Here is a 21,182-nt window from a genome sequence, read left to right as displayed (position 1 = left end):
TTGGACTTTCCACAGGGCATGGAATTTCAAGAATTTTATCTGAATTTCAGGGGGCAGGGAAACCTCTGCTGCAAGGTGGTCCACATAGGTAGTTTCAAGAAAAAAGCTAAAGGATATGTTTCCTCAAATTATGTATAGACTACCATCCCAGGAGGCTAATGAGATTAATATAATTTCCAGCAAAGCCTAGATGCATCACTAAATGTTTCTAATTGTATACTCTTTCTCTAGAGCTATTGTATGACCTTTAGATTCCTGTTAAAATTATCTCTCTAGATCATGGAAGAAGTTACACTTAGGTAATTATGAAATTACAGAAGGTTTCTCTCCAAATTTGCCATTGCTCATTTATTTTATTTTTGAAAAGGTTTTATTTATTTATTTTTAAAAGAGGAAAAGGGAAGGAGAAAGAGAGGGAGAGAAACATCTATGTGGCTCTCACACGCCCCTCAACTGGAAACCTGGCCTGCAAGCCAGGCCTGTGCCCTAACTAAGAATCGAACTTGTGATCTTTCAGTTTGAGGCCAGGACTCAGTCCACTGAGCCACACCAGCCAGGGCCATTTCTAATTTATTTCTATAAATAAAATTATAATTATTTAGAAAGTGATTATCCTGCTTATCCATTTACACACACACACACACACACACACACACACACACACACACAGCCTGGCAGAAGTAATACCTGCTTGAGTGTGACTGGTAGGGTAATAACATGAGTGTAACAATTTATAGTTTTGATTTGAACATTTCACCTAAAATGTCATATCGTATGCTTGAGTGTGATATTGTTATATTACAGAATTACATGCTTATTATTTTGTAATAAAAAAGGGGCGTTATTTGTGCTGGACACCTGCATGTGTGTTTGTGCGTATCTGTTGACTGACCATTGGAGAAAGATTTCTGTCAGTCAGTTGACTTTCAGGCACCAAACCTGCCAAACAATGCTGGCAGAAAGCCAAGATCTGGGAGATTTGGTAACAGTTTGTGACATTATCTAAGCCTTTGAGCCCCAGGTAAATGCTATTCTTTCAATCATCAGATCAAAGTCATGAAGTAAGAAGAGTATTGAGCTTTAAGAGGTCAAAGGTTGGCAATCAAGAGTTGTTAGACCAAAAAGAATAAGGGGGAGGGTCAAATTTGGGTCTTAAAGTGTCCTCTTTTGCACAAAAAAACTGTCAGTGGATTCCAGTGCAATATTTAAGGGAATCAGGGAAAAGGAATACCTCCCTCTGGTGGTAAGGAATCAGATATCACAGATTTTTTTTTTTTTTTTTAAATTCTGGAGGAACCTCCTGATGTTAAGTTTATGGGTTTGGGAAACTTAGAGAACCTTCTGACGATTGAAACCTATTAAGAAAATGAACTTCCTAAAAGAAGTTCCCTCCTGTGAAGAGGGAACAGGACGTGTGGGAAAACAGCAGGTAATGATTAATAATGTTTTCCCCAAAGGTATCATGTACTGGTAGATGTTAATTTTGGAGTTCCATCACACATACTTAGAATCTTTATGTAACAGGAGTTCCAGCTGGCACTTAAGCTGCGATTCAGACATGTGTGGGCATAGCTGAAGCCAATCTGCACAGACTGAAGAGCCTCTGGGAGAAGTCATGCAGGAAGGAGTCCTGCAAGAACTTGACCATCACAGGAGAGGACTGGCATCTTCCAATGTTTCACTGAAATACCTGGAACATGTTGCCATAAGCAGCACTGCTCTGTTACTTTTAATAAAATGTAACTCATCGGGGAAAGGAAGAGTTCATTGTGTTGTGCAGCTTTGGAATGTTGTGAAGTCCAGAGCTTCAGTTACAGCAGGAAATAACGGCTCCCAGAGGGTGACGGCAGTGCTTAAGGACAGGCAGCACCCAGTGGATGCCATCTGGGGACGGCAGGCTTTTAGAAGAAAACAGTGCTATCCAATAAAGTAACACCCAGCAGATGCCCGGTGGGAGACCGCTGTGTCTAGCCAGAGTCAGTGGGAAGCAGGGCAGATGTTGTTAATTTCAGGCTATTTGAGACCCTACTCTTTATGGGGGTGTCCCCCAAAATGCACATGGACAGAGGAAGGAGGAAGTAGGGGGTACCTCACAAGGTTCTTACGACCCGTGTAAGCCGGTAAGGGAAAATCCAGTGAAACTTGGGTTGCCACCGTTAATGGGATCCTCTTTGTATCCCAGGGGAGGCCTGGGAAAGGCCATAACATTTAGGTTTCTGTCTTCTCCAGCCTTCCAGCTATTCAGTCAGTAGCACTGAAGCTCTTGCACCCAAATCTTGCTTCTTTTTTCTCCCATAATATAGGTGTCAAAATGAAGTTGAATTAGCAGAAGAATGGATAAACAAAATGTGGGTATATCCATTCAACAGAATATTATTCGTCATATAAAGGAATAAAGTTCTGACACATGCTATAACATAGATGAACTTTAAAAACATGCTAAGTGAAACGAAAGGACAAACATTGTATGAGACCACTTAAATGAACTATCTAGAATAGGTCAATTCATAGAGGTAGAAAGTAGAACAGAGATTACCAGGGGTTGTGGGGAGGAGGGAAAGAGAAGTCATTGCTTAATGGGGGTGATAAAAAGTTTTGAAATAGTGGTGATAGTTTCGCAATATTGTGAATGTAATTAATGCCACTGAATTGTACACTTAAAATGGTTTAATGGCGAATTCTATATTATATATATATTTTACTTTTAAAAAACTAAAGAAAAAAAGAGCGAGTTCCAGCCTTAAGGAAAAAGCTTAGTGTGGGGGGCCAAGTAGCAGGAAATCATAGATTCTGGGTCAGAAAAGATATTATAAGCCTGACTCTTGATCGGCACAGAGCCCGGTTTGCTGCCTCCCAGGTAGGTCCCCAGTCTCTGCCTAAACACCTCTTTGTTCATGACCCGGTTGCTCTTCAGGCAGCACAGTCTATCCCTACAATGAGCTTGGTGTCTGTAACTCCCCTGAATTTCTGGGTGGTCGTAGAGGTGCTCAAAAGGAAACTAGAAGAGTGCAAAGGCACATGATCTACCCAGCAGCTGGGATCTGGGACAGAGCTAAGATGTTTTCTAAAGACTTGTACCAAATGTAATTGAATACCAGGAACAATAATTGCCTACTTGGAGAAGTGGCTAATTGTCTAAAATTGAAGCAACAGCTTTGGCAGAATCTAGTATTATACTGAAATTGGTTGCTTTGTTCATCTATGCTATATATGCTGCATCCTTACACATGCGCTGTTGATGAGAAAGATGAATGAAGCTTTTCCCTTAGGCTGGGCTTGGGCAGCCCTCTTGACTGACAGTTTCGGTGGGAGGTGGAGGCCAGTGGCCAGCAAACTTGATTGACAACTGATGCTCACAAGATTTTGGCAGGCAGGAGAAGGCAAGGCCTCAGGTGCAAGACTGCTCTAGCAAAGCAAAACCACGTGCTAAATAACCAGTTATTTCCCACCTACATGGCAAAGTCAAAACGTAATGAATAGGAGGTGTTCCCTAACTGTCATCTTGTCCACCTCAGGATGTCATCAGAAAGGGCACCCAGAGTGTAACAATCCAAAGGAGGCTTAATTTTTGGAGCTTTGTGGGCAGTTCTATGCAGTTTACAATACACTTGCATTTTTTTTATTGATTATGCTATTGCAGTTGTCCCAGTTTTTCCCCTTTGCCCCCCTCCACTCCCTCTGGGGACCCTCCCTCCTTTGTTCATGTCCATGGGTCATGAATCTAAGTTCTTCAGCTTCTCCATTTCCTATACTCGCTCTTAGTATCCCCGTGCCTATTCACCTTTGCCCCCATTCTCCCAGACATCCAGCCCCACTGGCCATCATCCCAGTGTTCTTCATTTCTACAATTCTGTTCTGATCTGCTTATTTGCTTATTTTGTTTTTTAGATTCAATTATTGATAGTTATGTCTTTAATGCCATTTTACTGTTCATAGTTTTGATTTTCTTTTTCTTAGATAAGTCCTTTTAACATTTAACATAGCCTTTCATATACTAAGGGCTTGGTGATGATGAACTCCTTTAACTTTACCTTGTCTGAGAAGCACTTTATCTGCCTTTCGATTCTAAATGATAGCTTTGCAGGGTGGAGTAATCTTGGATGTAGGTCCTTGCTTTTCATCACTTTGAATATTTCTTGCCAGTCCCTTAACTTCAAAGCTTCTTTTGAGAAATCAGCTCACAGTCTTATGGGAACTCCTTTGTAGGTAATTACCTGTTTTTCTCTTGCTGCATTTAAGATTCTCCGTTTATCTTTAATCTTTGGCATTTTAATTACAGTGTGTCCTCTTTGCATCCATCTTGTTTGGGACTTTGTGCTTCCTGGACTTGTATGTCTATTTCCTTCAACAAATTAAGGAAGTTTTCTTTCATTATTTTTTCAAATAGGTTTCCAATTTCTTGCTCTTTCTCTTCTCCTTCTGGCACTACTATGATGGGAATGTTGGCATATTTGAAGTTGTCCTAGAGGCTCCTTACACTGTCCTCAATTTGGGGGATTCTTTTTTTTCTTCTTGTACTGATTGGATGTCTTTTTCTGATTCGATCCAAATCATTGATTTGATTCTTGGCTTCGTCCACTCTGCTGTTGATCCCCTGTAAATTGTTCTTTATTTCAATAAGTAGATCCTTCATTTCTGCCTAGGTCTTTCTTTATGCTGTTGAAGTGCCCACTGAGTTCCTTGAGCATACTTATAACCAGTGTTTTGAACTCTGCGTCTGATAGATTGTTTATCTCCCTTTTGTTTAGTTCTTCCTCTGGAGTTCTGTTCTGTTCTTTCATTTGGGCCATGTTTCTTTCCCTCCTCATTTTGGCAGCCTCCCTGTATTTGTTTCTATGTATTAGGTAGAGTTGCTTTGACTCCGTGTCTTGGTAGCATGGCTTAATGCAGTAGGTGTCCTGTAGGGTCCAGTGGCACAGCCTCCCCTATCTCCCAAGCTATGTACTTGAGGTGTGCCCTTCATGTGGGCTGAATACTCCCACCTGTTATAGATGAGTCTTGATTGTTGTAAGCAGGTCAATAGGAGGGATTTACCCTGTCCAGACAGCTTTTAGGACTGGCTGTGACCCCTGGCCAGGAACCACGTCCCTCCGCAGCTTGTGGAGGTGGTTGGGTGGTGATCCAGGGTGGTCTGTATCTGTCCACCAGGTGCGCAGGCTCTGGGGTTTCCCAGGTGGTGCAGGCCAAGGTCAGCCTCTACCTTTTTTCTGTCTGGGGTCCCTTGTCATAAGCTATAAAGAGATCTGCAGATGGCTGCTTCTAGTGCTGGGTCTGGGACTACTCAGCAAGAGGGATGGGGGCTGGGCTCAGCTGTTGCTTGTTTGAGTGGATTTAGGAAGATCTGAAGCCTATGCCTAGCCCAGCCCTTCATATAGAAAAGCACGGTTACCAGCTTGGGTGGGCCCATAAGTTGGATGGGATGGACCGTTAGGTAATTGTTGGGGCGGGCCTTCGAGTGGGAGCCAAGTTGATAGAGATTCACATATAGTGCTGCTGCACTGTGGCTCTGCAAGGGAGGGCTCAGAAAGGTACAATGGCTGCTGTCTGGAAGGAAGCTGTCCCCCAGCTCTCTCCCTGATGCCAGACACGTTATTTCCTCCCCTCAGGCCACTGGTGCCCTTCAAGGTGCTGCCCCAGTGTTGGAACCCAGAGGGAGTGCATCTGAGTAAGTCCGTGTGTGGTGCAAGGCCCTTTATGAGGAGAGGCCTGAGAATCCTGCAGTCTCTTCCACTGACTCAACCCCCACTGAGTTTTACAGACAGAAGTTACAGGGACTTATCTTCCTGCCATTGAACTCTGGTTTGGGTGGTCTGGTGTGGGGCTGGGATCCTTTGCTTCTGAGATACCCCTCTGTTTTATACTCACCACACATGAGTTTGGGACCAGCCGGTTCCGCTTCTCTGCCCCTCCATCCCTCCTACCAGTCTGGATGAATGTGGTTTCTTTAATTCCTCTGTTGTCAGACTTCCATACAGCTTGATTTTCTGACAGTTCTGAGTGATATTTATTCAGTAGTTTAGCTGTAATTTTGCTGTGGTTGTGCGTTGAGCGAGTTGCATTTACCTACGCCTCCATTTTGACTGCAAGTTGCATTCACAGCTCTATGTTTATTGTCTCACATGATCCACAAAGAAGGGAAGATATGAAGATTATCTTTATTGTTTACATGAGTAAGCTGAGGTTTAGAAAATTTAGTGAGTTATCCAAGATTACAGGACAGGGGTTTAGACTCAAGGCCTAATTCTAGGAACTATCAAGGATAGAAGATTTGGGGCTATTTTAGGAGGGGTAAAACTTTACATTGGGAGAAAAATGAGGAAGAATTAATGAATATTAAAAGATGTACAATGTACTAAGTTTTCCCTCTCTCTTCCTTCCCTTCCCCTCTGCTTCCTCTCTCTTTCATGTTCTTCCTCCAAATGAACCTTTTCTGAATCTAATGTTAGCACTGTATGTGCTAAAAGTGAGTTTAAACAAGTGAGGACACTGACTCTGGGTGCTTAGTTGCACTATACATGGCTTTGCATATGGTGGGGGCTCAGAACATGTTGCACTGGCTAAGGAGTGATATTCTGGGAGCACTCAAGTAAAATCTGCTTAGAACTTAAGTTTTCCAAGTATATACAGTTACACTGTCTCAATAGCTGTGACTTAGCATGCTCACAAAAACTGCTTTTCAAAATTGTGATATGTGTATTTTACTGTAAAGGAAGCAAAGCTGTGATTGCAACCATACCCTACAGTTTGAAAGACTCCTAGAAAGTACTCACTATTATTCTCTTTCCTTTCACAAATGAACCTAAGTTTTTTTCTGAATACTAACAGAAGTTATTTAACAGATTCCTTCTCCAGTTCTACACCTACTATTTGAATAGATAGGCAACGGTCTTAATAGTTCGAAGGGAGTTTATCTAAATGCATATCAAAGAACATATTCCTCAGAAATAGTAGAAAACTATAGGGGCAAGTCTGACTAAATATTTAAAGACAGAGCTGTGGAGAGAACTAAGTTGGTAGCTCATAGAAAGTGTGTTGGAACTTCAGGCAACAGGATAACAGTTTCTGATATTCCCCAGACACTCCCAACACCCGTGGGGTTATTTATTAAGGTATTCCCAATGTCTGATGGGCAGAGTATCTCTATGTTTATCAGATACATGTGAAGCACATACTCTGAGCCCCGGGTTGAGGCAGATGCTAAAGCATATTGGAGGACTTGTTTAACTCCCAGGATGATGCCCCTCCCAGTCCACAGATTTCCTGGTAGGTAAACTCATCACCCACTGCAGATGGGGGGGCTATGTGGAGTGGACTGAAACACCAATTAGTAATGCAATGTCTTCTCTGAGACGTAATCTTTGAAGTGATATGGAACAATGTGGAGATGGAATTCACCTTTCAAAAATTCACTTGGACACACAGAAACTTGAGTGAGACAAAGCTATATGATGAAAAATTAGGTAATACTGTTGTGAAATCCTGTAGGCATAAAGCTGTACTTTAGGATCATTGCTTTTATTTGACAAGCTATGTAGTTTCATCCCATTTACCTCCTTTTGCTATTGCCTGGGTCCAGCAGAGATAAGGACCTCATGTGCACTTGTCTCCCACAGCTCCCTAACCATACTGATGTTGGTTGGACCACCAATCTTTTAAAAAAAATGTTTTTAAAGGTTTTTATTTTATTCTCATTCAAGAGAGAGGGGAAGGAACACACCCAGAGAGAGAGAGAGAGAGAGAGAGAGACATACATCAATGACCGATGTGAGAGAGAAACATTGATTGGTTTCTTCCCCACATGCGCCTGGATTGGAGATCAAACCCTCAACCTAGCCATGTGCCCTGACCTGGAATAAAACCAGCATCCACTCAGTTTATGGGACGACACTGCAACCACCTGAGCCACACCAGCCAGGGCTGGACCACCAATTCTTAGGACAATTCATAGTATTCTTATTTAATAGTCACCTCTTCTTTCCTTCTCTCACCCAAGCCCTTACAATGTGCTATGGTAGCACATATCACCTCTGGACGGTGTTCTCTCATCAAGAGATGATATCCGTTTCTCCACATGGGTTGGTCTGGCCATGTGCAGGAGAACCGAGGTGCTCCAGCTAACAGCCAATCAGTTGCCAGGCTTGTGTATGAGGCCATCTGGAACCTGAGAGCCTCCCAGCTGCCCTGGCGACTGACTGCAGTCACGTGAGCGAGCCCAGGCAGAGCCGGCAGAAGAGCCGCCTAGCCTGAATTCCCGACCCACAAAACTGTGAGCTCAACAAAAGCTTCTTGTTTTAAGCCGTAAGTTTTGGAATGGCTTGTAATGCAGTAAAAGCTAACATATATTAAATAATATTTTATTCGGTACTAATAAGTGACATATTAAGTTAGAGAAAAGGTTCTCTCTGGGCCTAATTCTATCATGGGCTCTGTCTGGTATTTAACTTCCCTCCCCTGTACTTTAGGTTTTCTACTTCAAAGACAGTAATACTTTCATGAAGTTCAGTAATAATTCTAATTCAAATATATGTACATTACCATTTTCATATCTTCTTTTCCTCTTTTTTCTTCAACAGCTTCACCAGAACCCATTAGGAAGATCAGATTCTAATACACATTCTTGTCAAATGAGATAATAATATACGTGCTTAAAAACTCCAAAATGTTGTATGTATGAGGTATCATAGTTACTGTTTCACAATAAATGGAATTATATAATTGTTATAAGAATCAGCCCTGGCTGGTGTGGCTCAGTGGATTGAGTGCCAGCCTGCAAAGTGGAGGATCGTGGGTTCAATTCCCAGTGAAGGGCACATGCCTGGGTTGTGGGCCAGTTCCCTTGCAGGGGGCACGCAAGGTGCAACCACACATTGATGTTTCTCTCCCTCTCTTTCTCCCTTCCTTCTCTTCTCTACTAAATAAATAAATTAAAAAAAAAAGAATCAGAATGGTCCTCTTCTAAGAATTATTTTTTCTCAAATAATTCAGTAGCATCTGGTACAGAGTTTCCAAACTTACCTGAGACTTGAAGTAAGTTTCTTGTGGTGTGGCAAGAACATCTGCAGACGCGATGTCTAAGTGCATGAGTGTCTGTCGAAAAGAAGGTCGGTTGCGAGGTTTACTTTGCCTAGGAGTAAAAAAAGGCAGCTTGTGAATTTCTGAAGTTATACCCAAAAGGATAACGATTTTATTCTACCTTATTTATTTTTTATTGACTTTAAAAGAGAAACATTACTTTGTTGTTTCACCTACTTACACATTCATTGGTTGATTTCTTGTATGTGCCCTGACCAGGGATCAAAATCGAAACCTTGGTGTATCAGGATGATGTTCTGACCAACTGAGCTACCCGGCCAGGACTTTATTCTACTTTATGAAAAACATTTTTGACTCCATGCATGGCTATATCTTGAGCAATGTTGATGGAATGAAAATCTCTAGGATCAGTGACCTGTTTTGATAATGATCCCTTAGGACAGGTAAAGTAATAATAATAGCTATCACTTATAAGCCCTACTATTTTGAGATGTACTAAATTCTTTGTTTATAAATGGTTCCTAAAGTCTCCTTGTCTTTAGACTACCAGGTGATTCACTCCTAATACACATTAGAGACTTCCCTGAAGTTTTAAATGTGTCTTTGAGGAAGAAGGTAAGAGAGAATATTGGGAGAAGTATATTTCTTACCATGTTTGTTTCATAAGGATTTTGAATCCATCAGGGCAAGTGGAAGGAACTGGAAGGTGTAGACTATTGCTCCCAACACCCCAAATAATGGCTGAAGAGTCCACATCTTTGTAAGGGATCTCTCCTGTCAGCAACTCCCAAAGCACCACTCCAAAAGACCTGCAATAGTACCAGGAATGTGTACAGAAGACATTTCAGAAAGGCTGGTTTGTATTTTAGTTCTTTATTAATTTTTAATCAGATATGTCCCCAGTGTTAAAATTCTAAAACTGCTACAAGAAAAATGGCAACAGCCAGGAAAACTCTAAACAGGAAAGTCAATGAAGGGTAACCAACACTACCAGATATTAAGACATTTTATAAGGTTTCTGTAGATAACTCTAGTGCATGAATAGACAGCCAGACTAATGAGATGACGGAAATCCAGAAATATATACAGGAATTGCATATATGATAAAAGTGACATCTCAAACCAGTGGGGCAAAATTGATTATTCAATAAATGCTGTTGGGACAACTGAGGAGAAAATTAAATTTATACATCATCCTACATAATGATGAATTCTTAATGAATTAAAGATTTAGATATAAAAAAAATGAAACTATGAAAATCCTGAAATACATAGGAAATAAAAAAAAAAAAAACATAGAGTGTTGAAGGCTTTTCTAATTATGAAATCCAGAAGCCTTAAGAGGAGAGAATGATAAGCTAAACTGCATTAAAAAAAAATTCTGGCATGGAAAAAATCTCCACCATAAACAAAATAACAAAATGTAAAAGGTATCTGTAATTCAAATACACGAAACGCTAATCTTTTCAATATAAATACTCTTATAAATTGATAAGAATAAAGATCAGAAAGCTTAGCAAAGAATAGTTCACAAATAAGAAATTACAAATGGTTTGTAAACATAAAACATATACAACCTTACATATTAGAAAAGGAATGCAAATTAAATTTCACCAAAGATACCATTTTTTTACCTACATGTTTGGCAAAAATCCAGAAGTTTAACTTGGTGAGGCTGAGAAAACACTCATATATTTCTTTTGGGAACATAAATTGGCATAATCCCTAAAGAGGGCACGTTCATAATAATTACCCAAATTACAAGTGATCTTACATTTTTTTATCTTATTTACTTTGGTGCCACATGCAATTTTAATATATGCTATTATTTTGGTTTTAAGCCTAAAGGTATTAGCAGTTAATTTTAAGAATGGAAGAAAAGCAAACTACAGGGAAATACACAGTTCATAGTAAATATTTGAAGGAAAGCTTAATATAGATTAAAAAAGGCCAACAGCAAAAGAGCATAGCCCATAGGGGCTGTTTAATAAAAGGACAAATTGTACTATACAACTCAGATGGGTCTGAATCATGTAGCTATATCACATCAGTAGGTTACTGATACACAATGGTCTGAGTCATCAAGAATGGGTAAACTTTGTTTAAGGTATTTTATTTAAGAAGGTGAGAGTTATGTAATACATTTCAGGAAGACTTTTATACTAAATGGCTATTTAAAGGAAAGTTTCCATTTTCCAGAAAGTTCAGCATATTCTTTGAGGGTCCCAGAAACTGATGATTTACTGAACCGATAGTCACCCTAATTGCTATCTCAATCCTTCTTACCATATTATCCTTGTACTGGATGGTACCTCAGCTAATACAGGACTGCAATCAACAAGAAGTGATAGCATTAAAGAATATTTGGGGAAGTAGAAGTGTTGATGGAGGAAAGCACTAACAGGTGAAAGGGGAAAAAGGCTTTCTACTTGGCACGGATGGTGCCGCTCACCATATGTCAACTTTTTCAGAGACAGGTTCATTTCGTATCACCTCTGGCGCCATCCACGCAACTGTGCCAGCGAAGGACATCTTGGTACTTTTATCGCTGAGTTCCTTAGAGGTACCAAAATCTGAAATTTTTACTGCATCTGTGTGAGTCACTAAAACACTTTAAAAAGAAATGAGAACACCCAAATCATTAGTATTAATGAAAAAACATGACTCAAATTGGCAACCCAAGTGTTTGCTGCCCCCTGCCTCGTAGAATTCAGCTTATCAGTTCCACTATCACTAGGACATTAGCGATACACTAGAAACGGCACCATTCACACTCGTGAGGCAGCATAGCATAGGGGGCTTTTACACCTGGTTTTGTCCTGCCTCCATCACTGGTAAGCTTTGCCAGCTTAATTCTTTCTTCTAAGCCAGTTTTCTCATCTATAAGATGGAGACAATTCGGTTCATACTGTCTTATCCTCAATTCAAAAGTGAAAAAGGCTCTGAAAACAGTGTATACATATTTTTTTCATATGTATAAAGCAAATTCACTTCATTTACCCACTTTGTGTGACCATCATAGAGAGGTTTTGCCACAGACAGGAATGTAGCCGCTTACAGGGTGTGCCCCAGTCAGCGCTGGGGCCGTGTAAGGTAATGCACTGTTCCCTTCTTGAAATCATCTGACTCCAAGAGTTTTGGATAAGGGATATGGGCCTGGCATAATGGCCTCATAGAATTTTTGTTTGAATTGAATGAGATAAGTAAAACACCCATGCTCAATAAATATTGGTTTCCACTCTGCCAGTCTCAGACAACCCACTAGGAAAACACTTCTTTTAAAACACTGTTTAAATGGTGGCCATCTGAAATCATGCAGGGGATCATGATACTAGGCAGTTGTTACATTAAAAGGCTAAGAAGTATCCTGGGATTCCACTGATGTTGATGAGGAAAAGCAGGAATACATTTAAGCTTAAGTAGATTCCACACAACTCATGTTTCCATTTTCACGCAAGTTATCTGAAATGTGACCTGGGGCAAACTGCTTTTGCTTGCTCTAAAGATGGATACAACCTGGTACCAGTCAAAATCCAGCATATTAATATCCTCACGCATGAGATTGACTTCACTTGAAACAGGCTGTTTAGAACTTCAGAATGTCAATGAATTAGGGTTTCAGAGGCTTAATGATCTAGAGACATACTTGTAACAATTAGAAGGCTTAATACTCCAATAGTATCAGAATCAAGGCAGTGAGAAAATAAGAAACTTCTCAGTCTATCTCCTCCCTTCTCCTTTGAACCAGGGACTTCCCTCCCCGCCAATGTCAAATAGCCCTCTGTTTACCAAATAGCTCAGTGTTTACAATCGCTTTAGAACACCTTCATCCACATCCAAGTCCTGGTTTTGCACCTGATATTAAAATTCACATAATTTAGGAATTTTGGTTTAATGGTGTCAGTCTTGGTGAAGATGCATAAGGATTAAAATATTATGGGCTATTTGAGATAATTGGAGAGTTGATGGTATCATAAACCATGAACGTCAGAAAAGGTGATAAGCCCATAGAGTAGGAAAAAAAACCCACTAGAAACTTCCCCTTCTGAGTCTTTTGTGCTGCTCACTACGGAACTGTTGGCATGACAAGGGGGAATGGACATGGGAGGGGACCACAGAAGATATGATGTTGGAACTTTTGTGAAATCTCTGAGACAAAGATCACATAGCTTAAATATTTAATGTAGGAAATAAAATCTCTCTGTACAGCAAGATCTTTGTTTTTTTCAAAGAGAACAAGGCTGCCTGGGGTTCAGGCTGGTACTGATAACAGGAAGAAAAGCTTGCTGGGTAACCAATTTATTCTAATCTTTAAATGACAGGAGTTAAAGAGAGTAGCATGTGACTTCTATGTATTCTAAAATCTCCTGACTTCTTCCTCTACAATTAATTCTCAAGGAGAATAAGGTGATTCAAAAGAAGACCATTCAAAGGGGACTTTGGCAAAGATTTTATGTGTATGTATTGGATGACAAAAAGCAACAGATTGGGTTAAGAATGTAGACAGAAAGAATGAACACGACATAACAAAGTTATTTGCAAGTAAAGCAAGATGGCTGTTCAGTGAGCTAACAATTGTATAAATATTGCTGAGAACTATGGTGATAAATAAGAGCTCCTTTGAAGTTTATAATCAAGGGCTGATTTGTATCTTCATTGAAAAGAGGCAGGACTCCTTGTGAGTCCCTCACCTTCACAAAATGATGTAGGAAGCAGGGGTCCTTGGTCCAGAAGTTCTAGGTTCAAGTCCTAGTTCCATGAGCTTGGGCTCTGAGCCCTAGTTTCTCTTATATAAGAATAACACTTGTCACATCTATTCCACACAGTTCTTGCCAAGATTAAAACAGATATAAAAATATGCTATAAATCATAAAAGCACATGGAAATATATTTTTGAAAAAAGAGTAATCCTTTTCTGCTTCTCCAAACCAAATGGGGTGAGAAATAATAAAAATAATGTTTAAATATAGGAGTTACATTTAAATATACCATTTTATCATTTCCTTTTTTTCCTTTATGTAATTCAAGGACCTGAATAAACACTCCTCTTAAAGTGGTTATTAGTAGCCAAGAAATCATGTTGATAACAGAGATTGCTAGAAACAGCTTGCTTCTCTTAAGTAATCCATTTGTATTTTTCCTATGGACACTGTGAATCTTCTAAGTATTTCTCTCTTTCTTTGCTTAGACTCTACAAAACCAAATATATACTCCACCCCTAATAACTATACAGATTCTTATAATATACATTTTGTGAACAAGCTTGCGTTCTAATATTTTCATTTTCTTTTTGCTTCTGTTTCTTATTCATTTACTTTTATCTGATTGTATGAAATACATTTCTGAAATTCAGTTTTTAAAAAATGTTTTTTTTTAAAAAACACTAGGAAAACAAGAAATCAAGCCTTCAGGTGAAGAAGTTTGGCATTATTCATTCAAAATGATGGAAGGTAAGTACTTCAGATAATGAATTATTTCATAATTGTACAGTTAAAAAGCAACAAAATCAGAAAACTAGTGTCAGGTGTCTGAACATATCTGTCATATAGATAAATAAGTAGGTCATAATAATCCAAAAGATATGCAAATAACATCACCCCTTTTGCTGATTTAAACTGAACCAAAAGTATGATGTCTGAAAATCTCAACTATGGTTGATGGAATTCCTTATTTCAAAGCAATAAAACAAAGTGACTGTAAAATTAGCTCCATTACTCACTTAGGTGATTTGAGATCACGATGAATAATTTTGTGAAGGTGCAAATAATTCATTCCACTTGCAATTCCCGTGGACCAGTCTACTAGCAATCGAGGCGTGATCTTCCTGCCAGCTCGCAAAACCTCGTAGAGCTGTCCATGGGCGCAGTATTCCATGATGATACAGTAACATGGGGCCTGCGTACACACACCCCTTTCAAGAAAACACAAATGTGTACATAAATACAACACACACATAGAAACAAACATACATATATACATTTTAGGAATATTTTATAAATTTAATCAAGACCAATTCTCTATCTAAATTATTTAAAAAATGTATATAATCTTCCCAGATTCTTTTTTATGACATAATTTTTAAAATTGAATTTATCGGGATGACAGTGGTTAATAAAATTACATAAGTTTAAGATGTATAATTCTACAATACATCATTCTGTATATTGTATTGTGTTCACTCCTGATTCTTAAATTAGCATTAAAAACCCTCTAGTCTATAGGTTTTTCTATTATACATATAGACAATTTTAGTTTGTTTTGCTCACTTTAGATATCTATATGCTATGCTGTATCTGGTGCTTTTTCTGTGGGACCATTCCATTCTGGGACAAAGAGCACCGTTTCCTGAGGCTTTGTATGGCCTGGATATTATGTTGTTTTAGATTGTTAAGAATAATATAAGTATCTTCTTTTTAGAATTAAATAGAGGTTTTATACATAGTGTGCAGAAAGAGAGAATTCAAATAAAATACTATTCTTTTACTATGATTTGACTTTTAAATTACTCAAATTTAAGACAACTAACTAGACTGAGGATCAAAGAAAGGAATTTCTAGATTATATAGCCTTTAAAAAACACTTCTGTTTAGAATAAAAATAACATGACACAATGTGTTATAATCTATGCAGCCTGTATTTCCATCAATTCTCACATCTTCCACGAAGCCTTTCCTGACCAATCATTCCAGTCCAAAATATCTTTCTCTTCTCTAAATTTCAGTGCTACATAGCAGCCATCAGTTTTTTATATGTGATTTTTGTCTCCTGATACAGATTACAGGCTCCTTGAAGGGAGAGGTCTTCAAGTTCTTTTCTGTTTACCGCAAGGCCTAGATGTTCCCAGCACGTCCCTGACAAATGGTTCTTAGCTTCACCTTAACTTTCGTTTGCTGATAAAGGCTTCTCACAAACATGCGCAGATGCCAGGCCTAGGAGAAGGGGCAGTAACATGAAAGAACTTCTATTTGTCAGGAATGTTGACATGTTTATTTGTTTTATTTAGTCTGCTCCAAACTATTGTAAGATAGATACTACCTTTTCCATTTTTACAGGTAATGTTCAGAGAGGGGCAGTGACTTGTTCTAGATCAGACAACTAAGAAGCAACAGAGCTGGTGTTCAAATCCAGTCTGTTTACCTTCAAAGCCACACTCTTTCCACTCAGCACACCACACTGCCTACCTTTTAATTCCTTAACGTCAGTATAGACAAGCATACTGGGAATTCCTACATTAATATTGTTACCTTATAAAAGTGGGAACAATCATATTAATTCTAAGTCACAGTTTGGCTCTGAGGATGAGAAAAGAGAAGAAAAAGGACCATATGCAATTCTCTGTGTCCCTTCCTTAATGGCATGTATGCCTTCCTTTCAAACTTTCTAGAGTATTCTACCTACAAGACACCCAGCTAAAGTTCTCAGCCAGCTGTGGCTTCGTGTCTTTCATCTCTTAGGCTGCTATTGGTGATGCAGCAATTTAGAGGCCATGATGGCTTGTGATCATGGGCAGGTCTTACAACAATAGCAGGTTATAAAGAAATCAAATAATTAGTCTTCATTTTTCTTGCTTTGATGTGCCTGTCAAATGCCACAAAACTATTTCTCTTCATTGACCATTTACTAAGCTACCCAGAATTCTCATCTTGATTTTTACTGAAAAAATTTTTTTCAGGTTTCTGTTACTCGACTTGTAGGAAACCTCACTGGAGCAGGAGTGTATGGCAACTACAAAGAGACAAGTTTCCTCACAGAGAAATAATGAGTAAGGCAGGAAGAATGTAATATGCTTAAGACTATCAAAATAAATATTTGTTGGAAGCTATTGAGTATTCTGTTCTAGTATGTCTTAACTTGTCACACAAACATAGGCAGAAAGGGTCTAGCAGTGACATGTTAGGCACTTTTCATCTTTCCTGGCTGACGAATGAGGAGCAATCATTCCGTCAGCCCTGTACTATGACAAGGCTTCTTACTAGCTATAAATAACTGCTCTATAATCACTTCTAATTGCTACCTTTTCCTCCCCATGGCACTCAATTCCATTAGGAAGTCAGGTTGAGTTTTCTTAAAAGATTGTTTAAAAAATTGGAAGAAAAAAGAATAGTGTTCTTTCCTTGCTCTTTCTCTTCGTACATGGTTCTTACTTCAAAAGCACAGAAAGCACTATCCAGAGAGACGTACTAAAATCTAATCTTGCCTTTATGTCTTCCAGACGGTCCTGAATGATTCATTGGCCAAGCAACACATGGCACAGATGGCTGCAAACATAACACTGCACAATGCCTCGAGAGCGTGGTGTGATGGGCCAGGGACACAGTCTCACTATTGTTTTCCATGTAGAGGTAAAGACTATTCAAGCATCTTCAGCCTAAACAGTTGGGCACTAGCATGGCAATATTTATCCAATATGTTGAAACGTGCATTTGCAGGTAGGCGGGTCAGGGGGTGAGGTGGGGGAAAAGACTGTAAAGAAAAAGGAAGAAGCAAAAGAAAGGAAGGAAAAATAAAGCTTCTCATACCCATCCCGAGAACACAATTCTACCTGGAAAGCCCTCTGACCTGAGAGACATAGCTTATTTCACTTCAGGAGGCCAAAAGGCCCGGCTAATCTATAGAAACTTCTGTGCCTCAAACTCAGCACCCTACTGATCGAAGCTTCAAAGTGTAATTAAGTGGAAGTTTAATGGAAGGCCCTTCCTTCCATTTAGGATGGTGTAGCATACAGGGATTGAAGGTCCTCTCAGTGAAGTAAAATGAAAGAAAGCAGTGAGTTTCTGGTAGTCTGCTTAAAAATAATCCTTCCAGTGACTTTTGATATTATCATCTTTGGAAAGATTAGAATTGGTCTCTAGAGCATTTTGTTTTAGTCTCACATCCTCTTGGCCCAACTAGGGCAACCAGAGATAGAACCACGCCCTCTGCATGGATGTTCCTCCCATGAGGAAATAAATCCAAGCACTTTGTTTAGCATCCCAGTTAAATGCTTCTCTTCTTTTTATATTCCCATCCCTTTCCACAAGGGGTCTTGTTTGGGAATCAAAACTCAGCCTTAATACTCATTTAAACTCATTCTATAAAACCTATATCTAAGATTTCTATTCCTTACTTTGGGATGCGCCTCCAATTAAAAATGATCACATCACATGTTCAGCTTTATAATGAGAACTGTATTAAGAAAGGATCCTCCTTGGATGCTGGGAGAGGTTTCTACCAGTTTTGAGAAGGGGGACTTGTAAGTTATTCCACTTCTAACTGTAGCCTCATTGGTCATACTACATATTTTATATATATAGAAGTTCTAGTGTCTACACTCTTATCCCACCTAAAGACTACCTTTCCTGTTCTTCCTTTCTCTAAAGCCACTCAGCATTCATCTTTCCATTTGTTCAAGCCCCAAGTAAATTTGAAAGATGGCAAGAGAGGGAACTCAAGACACAAGAGATTATACATATTTAGAGCTTAGCACTGCCAAACTTGGTGATTTCCAAAATTTACCATTGAGCCTCCCCTTTTTGATAGGGATCCCTGCTGATTTTATTAAGATAATGCTCTAAACTATAAAGATCTTGAAAACAACTACTTTGTGAAATAAAAATAGCACATAACTTACTATCATCAATAACTCTGTATCATTACATTTAGAAAGCTGAGTCTTTGGCATCACTTGAAAAGTGACCTAGCAAACAATGAGGCAGGGAGAAATACTCTGAAGGTACCTGTTATTACAAGTTAATATTTAAGAAGGGATGCTAATAGAACTAATAAAAAGCACATCTATGACACAGGGTCTAATTATTCTCTGATCACTTTGATGTTAGCTTGGTTTTCTTAATGGAGTTTTAGGATGTTCAAGTTATCTGGAGGTGACCTCTGTCACCTTACTGATAAATAAGGTCGATGTCACAGATCTGATGGCTTGGCAGGAATCCATTATCTCCCTCTCTGTCCCATCTGCATCCCTTCCAAGCAGGACACCCTCTGGCAAAAAGAACTTCTAGATTGTGAACTCCTAAAGACATGACTCTATTTTAATAGTTCTTTGGTACCCTACCAAAGCACCTAGTACAGTGCTTAGTCTACAGCATGTTCTTAACATGTACTTCAAAGCAGGAATTTATATGTAGATATTAAGGAAAAGAAAGTCTCTCTATTTCTTTAAAAAAAAAAGCCTTGACCTACTTGAAAGCGATGATGTTAGGGTGCTTCAACTTCCTCAGATGCTTGATATCCGTCTCATTCTGCTCTCTCACTTTCTTGATGGCCACCTCCTCCGCTCGGAACTTGCCCAGGAAGACAGCTCCTTGGGCTCCACTACCCAGCCACTGCAGCTCTGAGATCTCCTCAAATGGCACTTCCCAAGTATCTAGGCACACAAGTGAGACACACGCTTAAAAAGGTCTTGGAATTTGCTTAGGGATCATTCTACAAGGCCACTCGGAAGGTACCAACTTTACTATCACCCAAAATGACCTCTACCCTTTGTTTCCCACTTGTAACTCACCAAAAGACAGACGCTTTCTATGGGCCTTGGTGCTGTAGATGAGATATTCCCATGTATAGTTTGTATCAATTTTTAACCAACAAAATCAAGCAGATCAGAGATCTCCAATACACTCTCCTCCAAATAAAACAGATACTGACATGCCCACCTCCTCGCTTCAAGCTTGCATGTTCAGTTGATTCACCTGTATGTCTCTATACTACTCTCCCTGCCCCATCACCCATTGTAAGTGGTTTTATTTTTCTTTGAATTTCTAGTCCGATGGTCAATTAATCCTTGCTGATTGAATTTTCAATGATACTCTCCTAAGAACCTAATTACGCATAATATCTGTATTAGTATTTACCTTTTGTTTATTAATTACTATATGCCAGACACTAGCATAGTGCTTTACATGTCTGATGTGTTTAATCCTTACAAAAATCCTACAAGTTCGGCCTTATTATGGTTATAAAACTAAGACACAGGGTGGTTAAGTAAGTTGCCCAAGGTCATATAGATGGTAAGTGGCAGAACCCTGGAACTGGCTGATTCCAGGGGCAGTGCTTTCTCCACAATACCACACAGTCTCTCCTGAATTAGCTGACGATGTCATTAGTCATGATACATTTACTTATATAGATCCAATATTTTCCAGTTTCTATTCTTCTTAGAGTTTGATTTTTTTTTTTTTTTGCACCAAAAATTTAACAGGGGTCATTTCTAAGTGGTGGTATAAAGCAGCAATTCATATTGTTCTTTATCCTTTTCTGTGTTAAAAAATTTTAACTATGAGTGTATATTACTTTTATAATGAATCACATGTTATAAAATAAAGCACTTCAAAAATTCAATCAATATGTGCTTTGATCTTGTGAAACTTAAAAAGAAGAATAGAATCCATCGATCCTTTACCTTGTCCCCCTTTTCACCAGTGCATTATCACTGTCCTGGTAAGAAATGAACATCAAAGAGCTAGGAGCCCTGCAGAAGGAGGAGCGGATGATGACAATGTTAAAGGTTATGAGAAATTCTTGTTGGGTCACGGATCACTAAAAGGCTGCTATTTGTAGAACACTGAACAAGGTAGTGTTGAGGTAGCTTTGAAGATATTCTGGTCTTGAAAGCAAATCAACTCACCATTTACCACATGAAATAAGAGCAGAAAGAATTCATCAGTATCTAGAAGGGAACTACATTTCCCTTTTCTCTAATTTTCTCTACTTCAAGAGAAAAGAAATTCTGTAGACTCTTAATAAAATGTGGCTTCTCATCACATTGGTTAAAATATGACCTTCAAAATATAACCATGTAGAACAGAAAAAATTATAGTGAGGATCATTTATATCATGGCCATTCATCCCATTCAGCAGTATTAAAGGTTTCTGCTCTAGCTAAAAGGGAATATTTGCTCTATCAAAGCAAATCTCTCTGAAATATAAATTACTCACAAATAAGAAATCACCAGAGGAACAAATAATATCAAGTGAGATTTGGGAGGAAGCAGTATGTTATAGAACTTGACTACTTTCAATATCTTTATGGCTTCTAATGACTGACAAGCATTAAGTGTCTCAAGCAGTCTCACTTTCGTCCCCATGGGCTTTTTTGTGCAGCACCCACAGGGCGTGGGCGTTGACGGCATACTCCAGGAGAGTTTTACTATTAG

The 21,182-nt window shown here is 39.1% G+C and overlaps 1 protein-coding gene across 3 annotated transcripts in view; it reads right to left on the bottom strand.

Moving 5' to 3' along the window:
- Window positions 1-21,182, bottom strand: part of MAP3K13 (mitogen-activated protein kinase kinase kinase 13) — an 84,557-nt gene that overhangs the window by 16,218 nt on the left and 47,157 nt on the right. For 2 of the 3 annotated variants that reach the window (XM_054585069.1, XM_054585068.1), the window contains exons 3-7: window positions 19,213-19,396; window positions 14,753-14,944; window positions 11,486-11,644; window positions 9,684-9,842; window positions 9,016-9,124 (exon numbers count right to left, since the gene is read on the bottom strand). In XM_054585069.1, the coding sequence (XP_054441044.1) occupies window positions 9,016-9,124; window positions 9,684-9,842; window positions 11,486-11,644; window positions 14,753-14,944; window positions 19,213-19,396 (803 nt within the window). The remainder of the gene's footprint in view (window positions 1-9,015; window positions 9,125-9,683; window positions 9,843-11,485; window positions 11,645-14,752; window positions 14,945-19,212; window positions 19,397-21,182) is intronic. The other variant, XM_054585070.1, reaches the window with a different exon arrangement.

The sequence above is a fragment of the Pteronotus mesoamericanus genome, unplaced genomic scaffold (genome assembly GCF_021234165.1).
Source record: "Pteronotus mesoamericanus isolate MK-2021 breed Mesoamerican mustached bat unplaced genomic scaffold, CSHL_Meso_final contig_82, whole genome shotgun sequence".
Lineage (NCBI taxonomy): Eukaryota > Metazoa > Chordata > Mammalia > Chiroptera > Mormoopidae > Pteronotus > Pteronotus mesoamericanus.
Note: the sequence above shows the minus strand (reverse complement) of the source record. Positions and strands in the feature narration are given on the sequence as shown.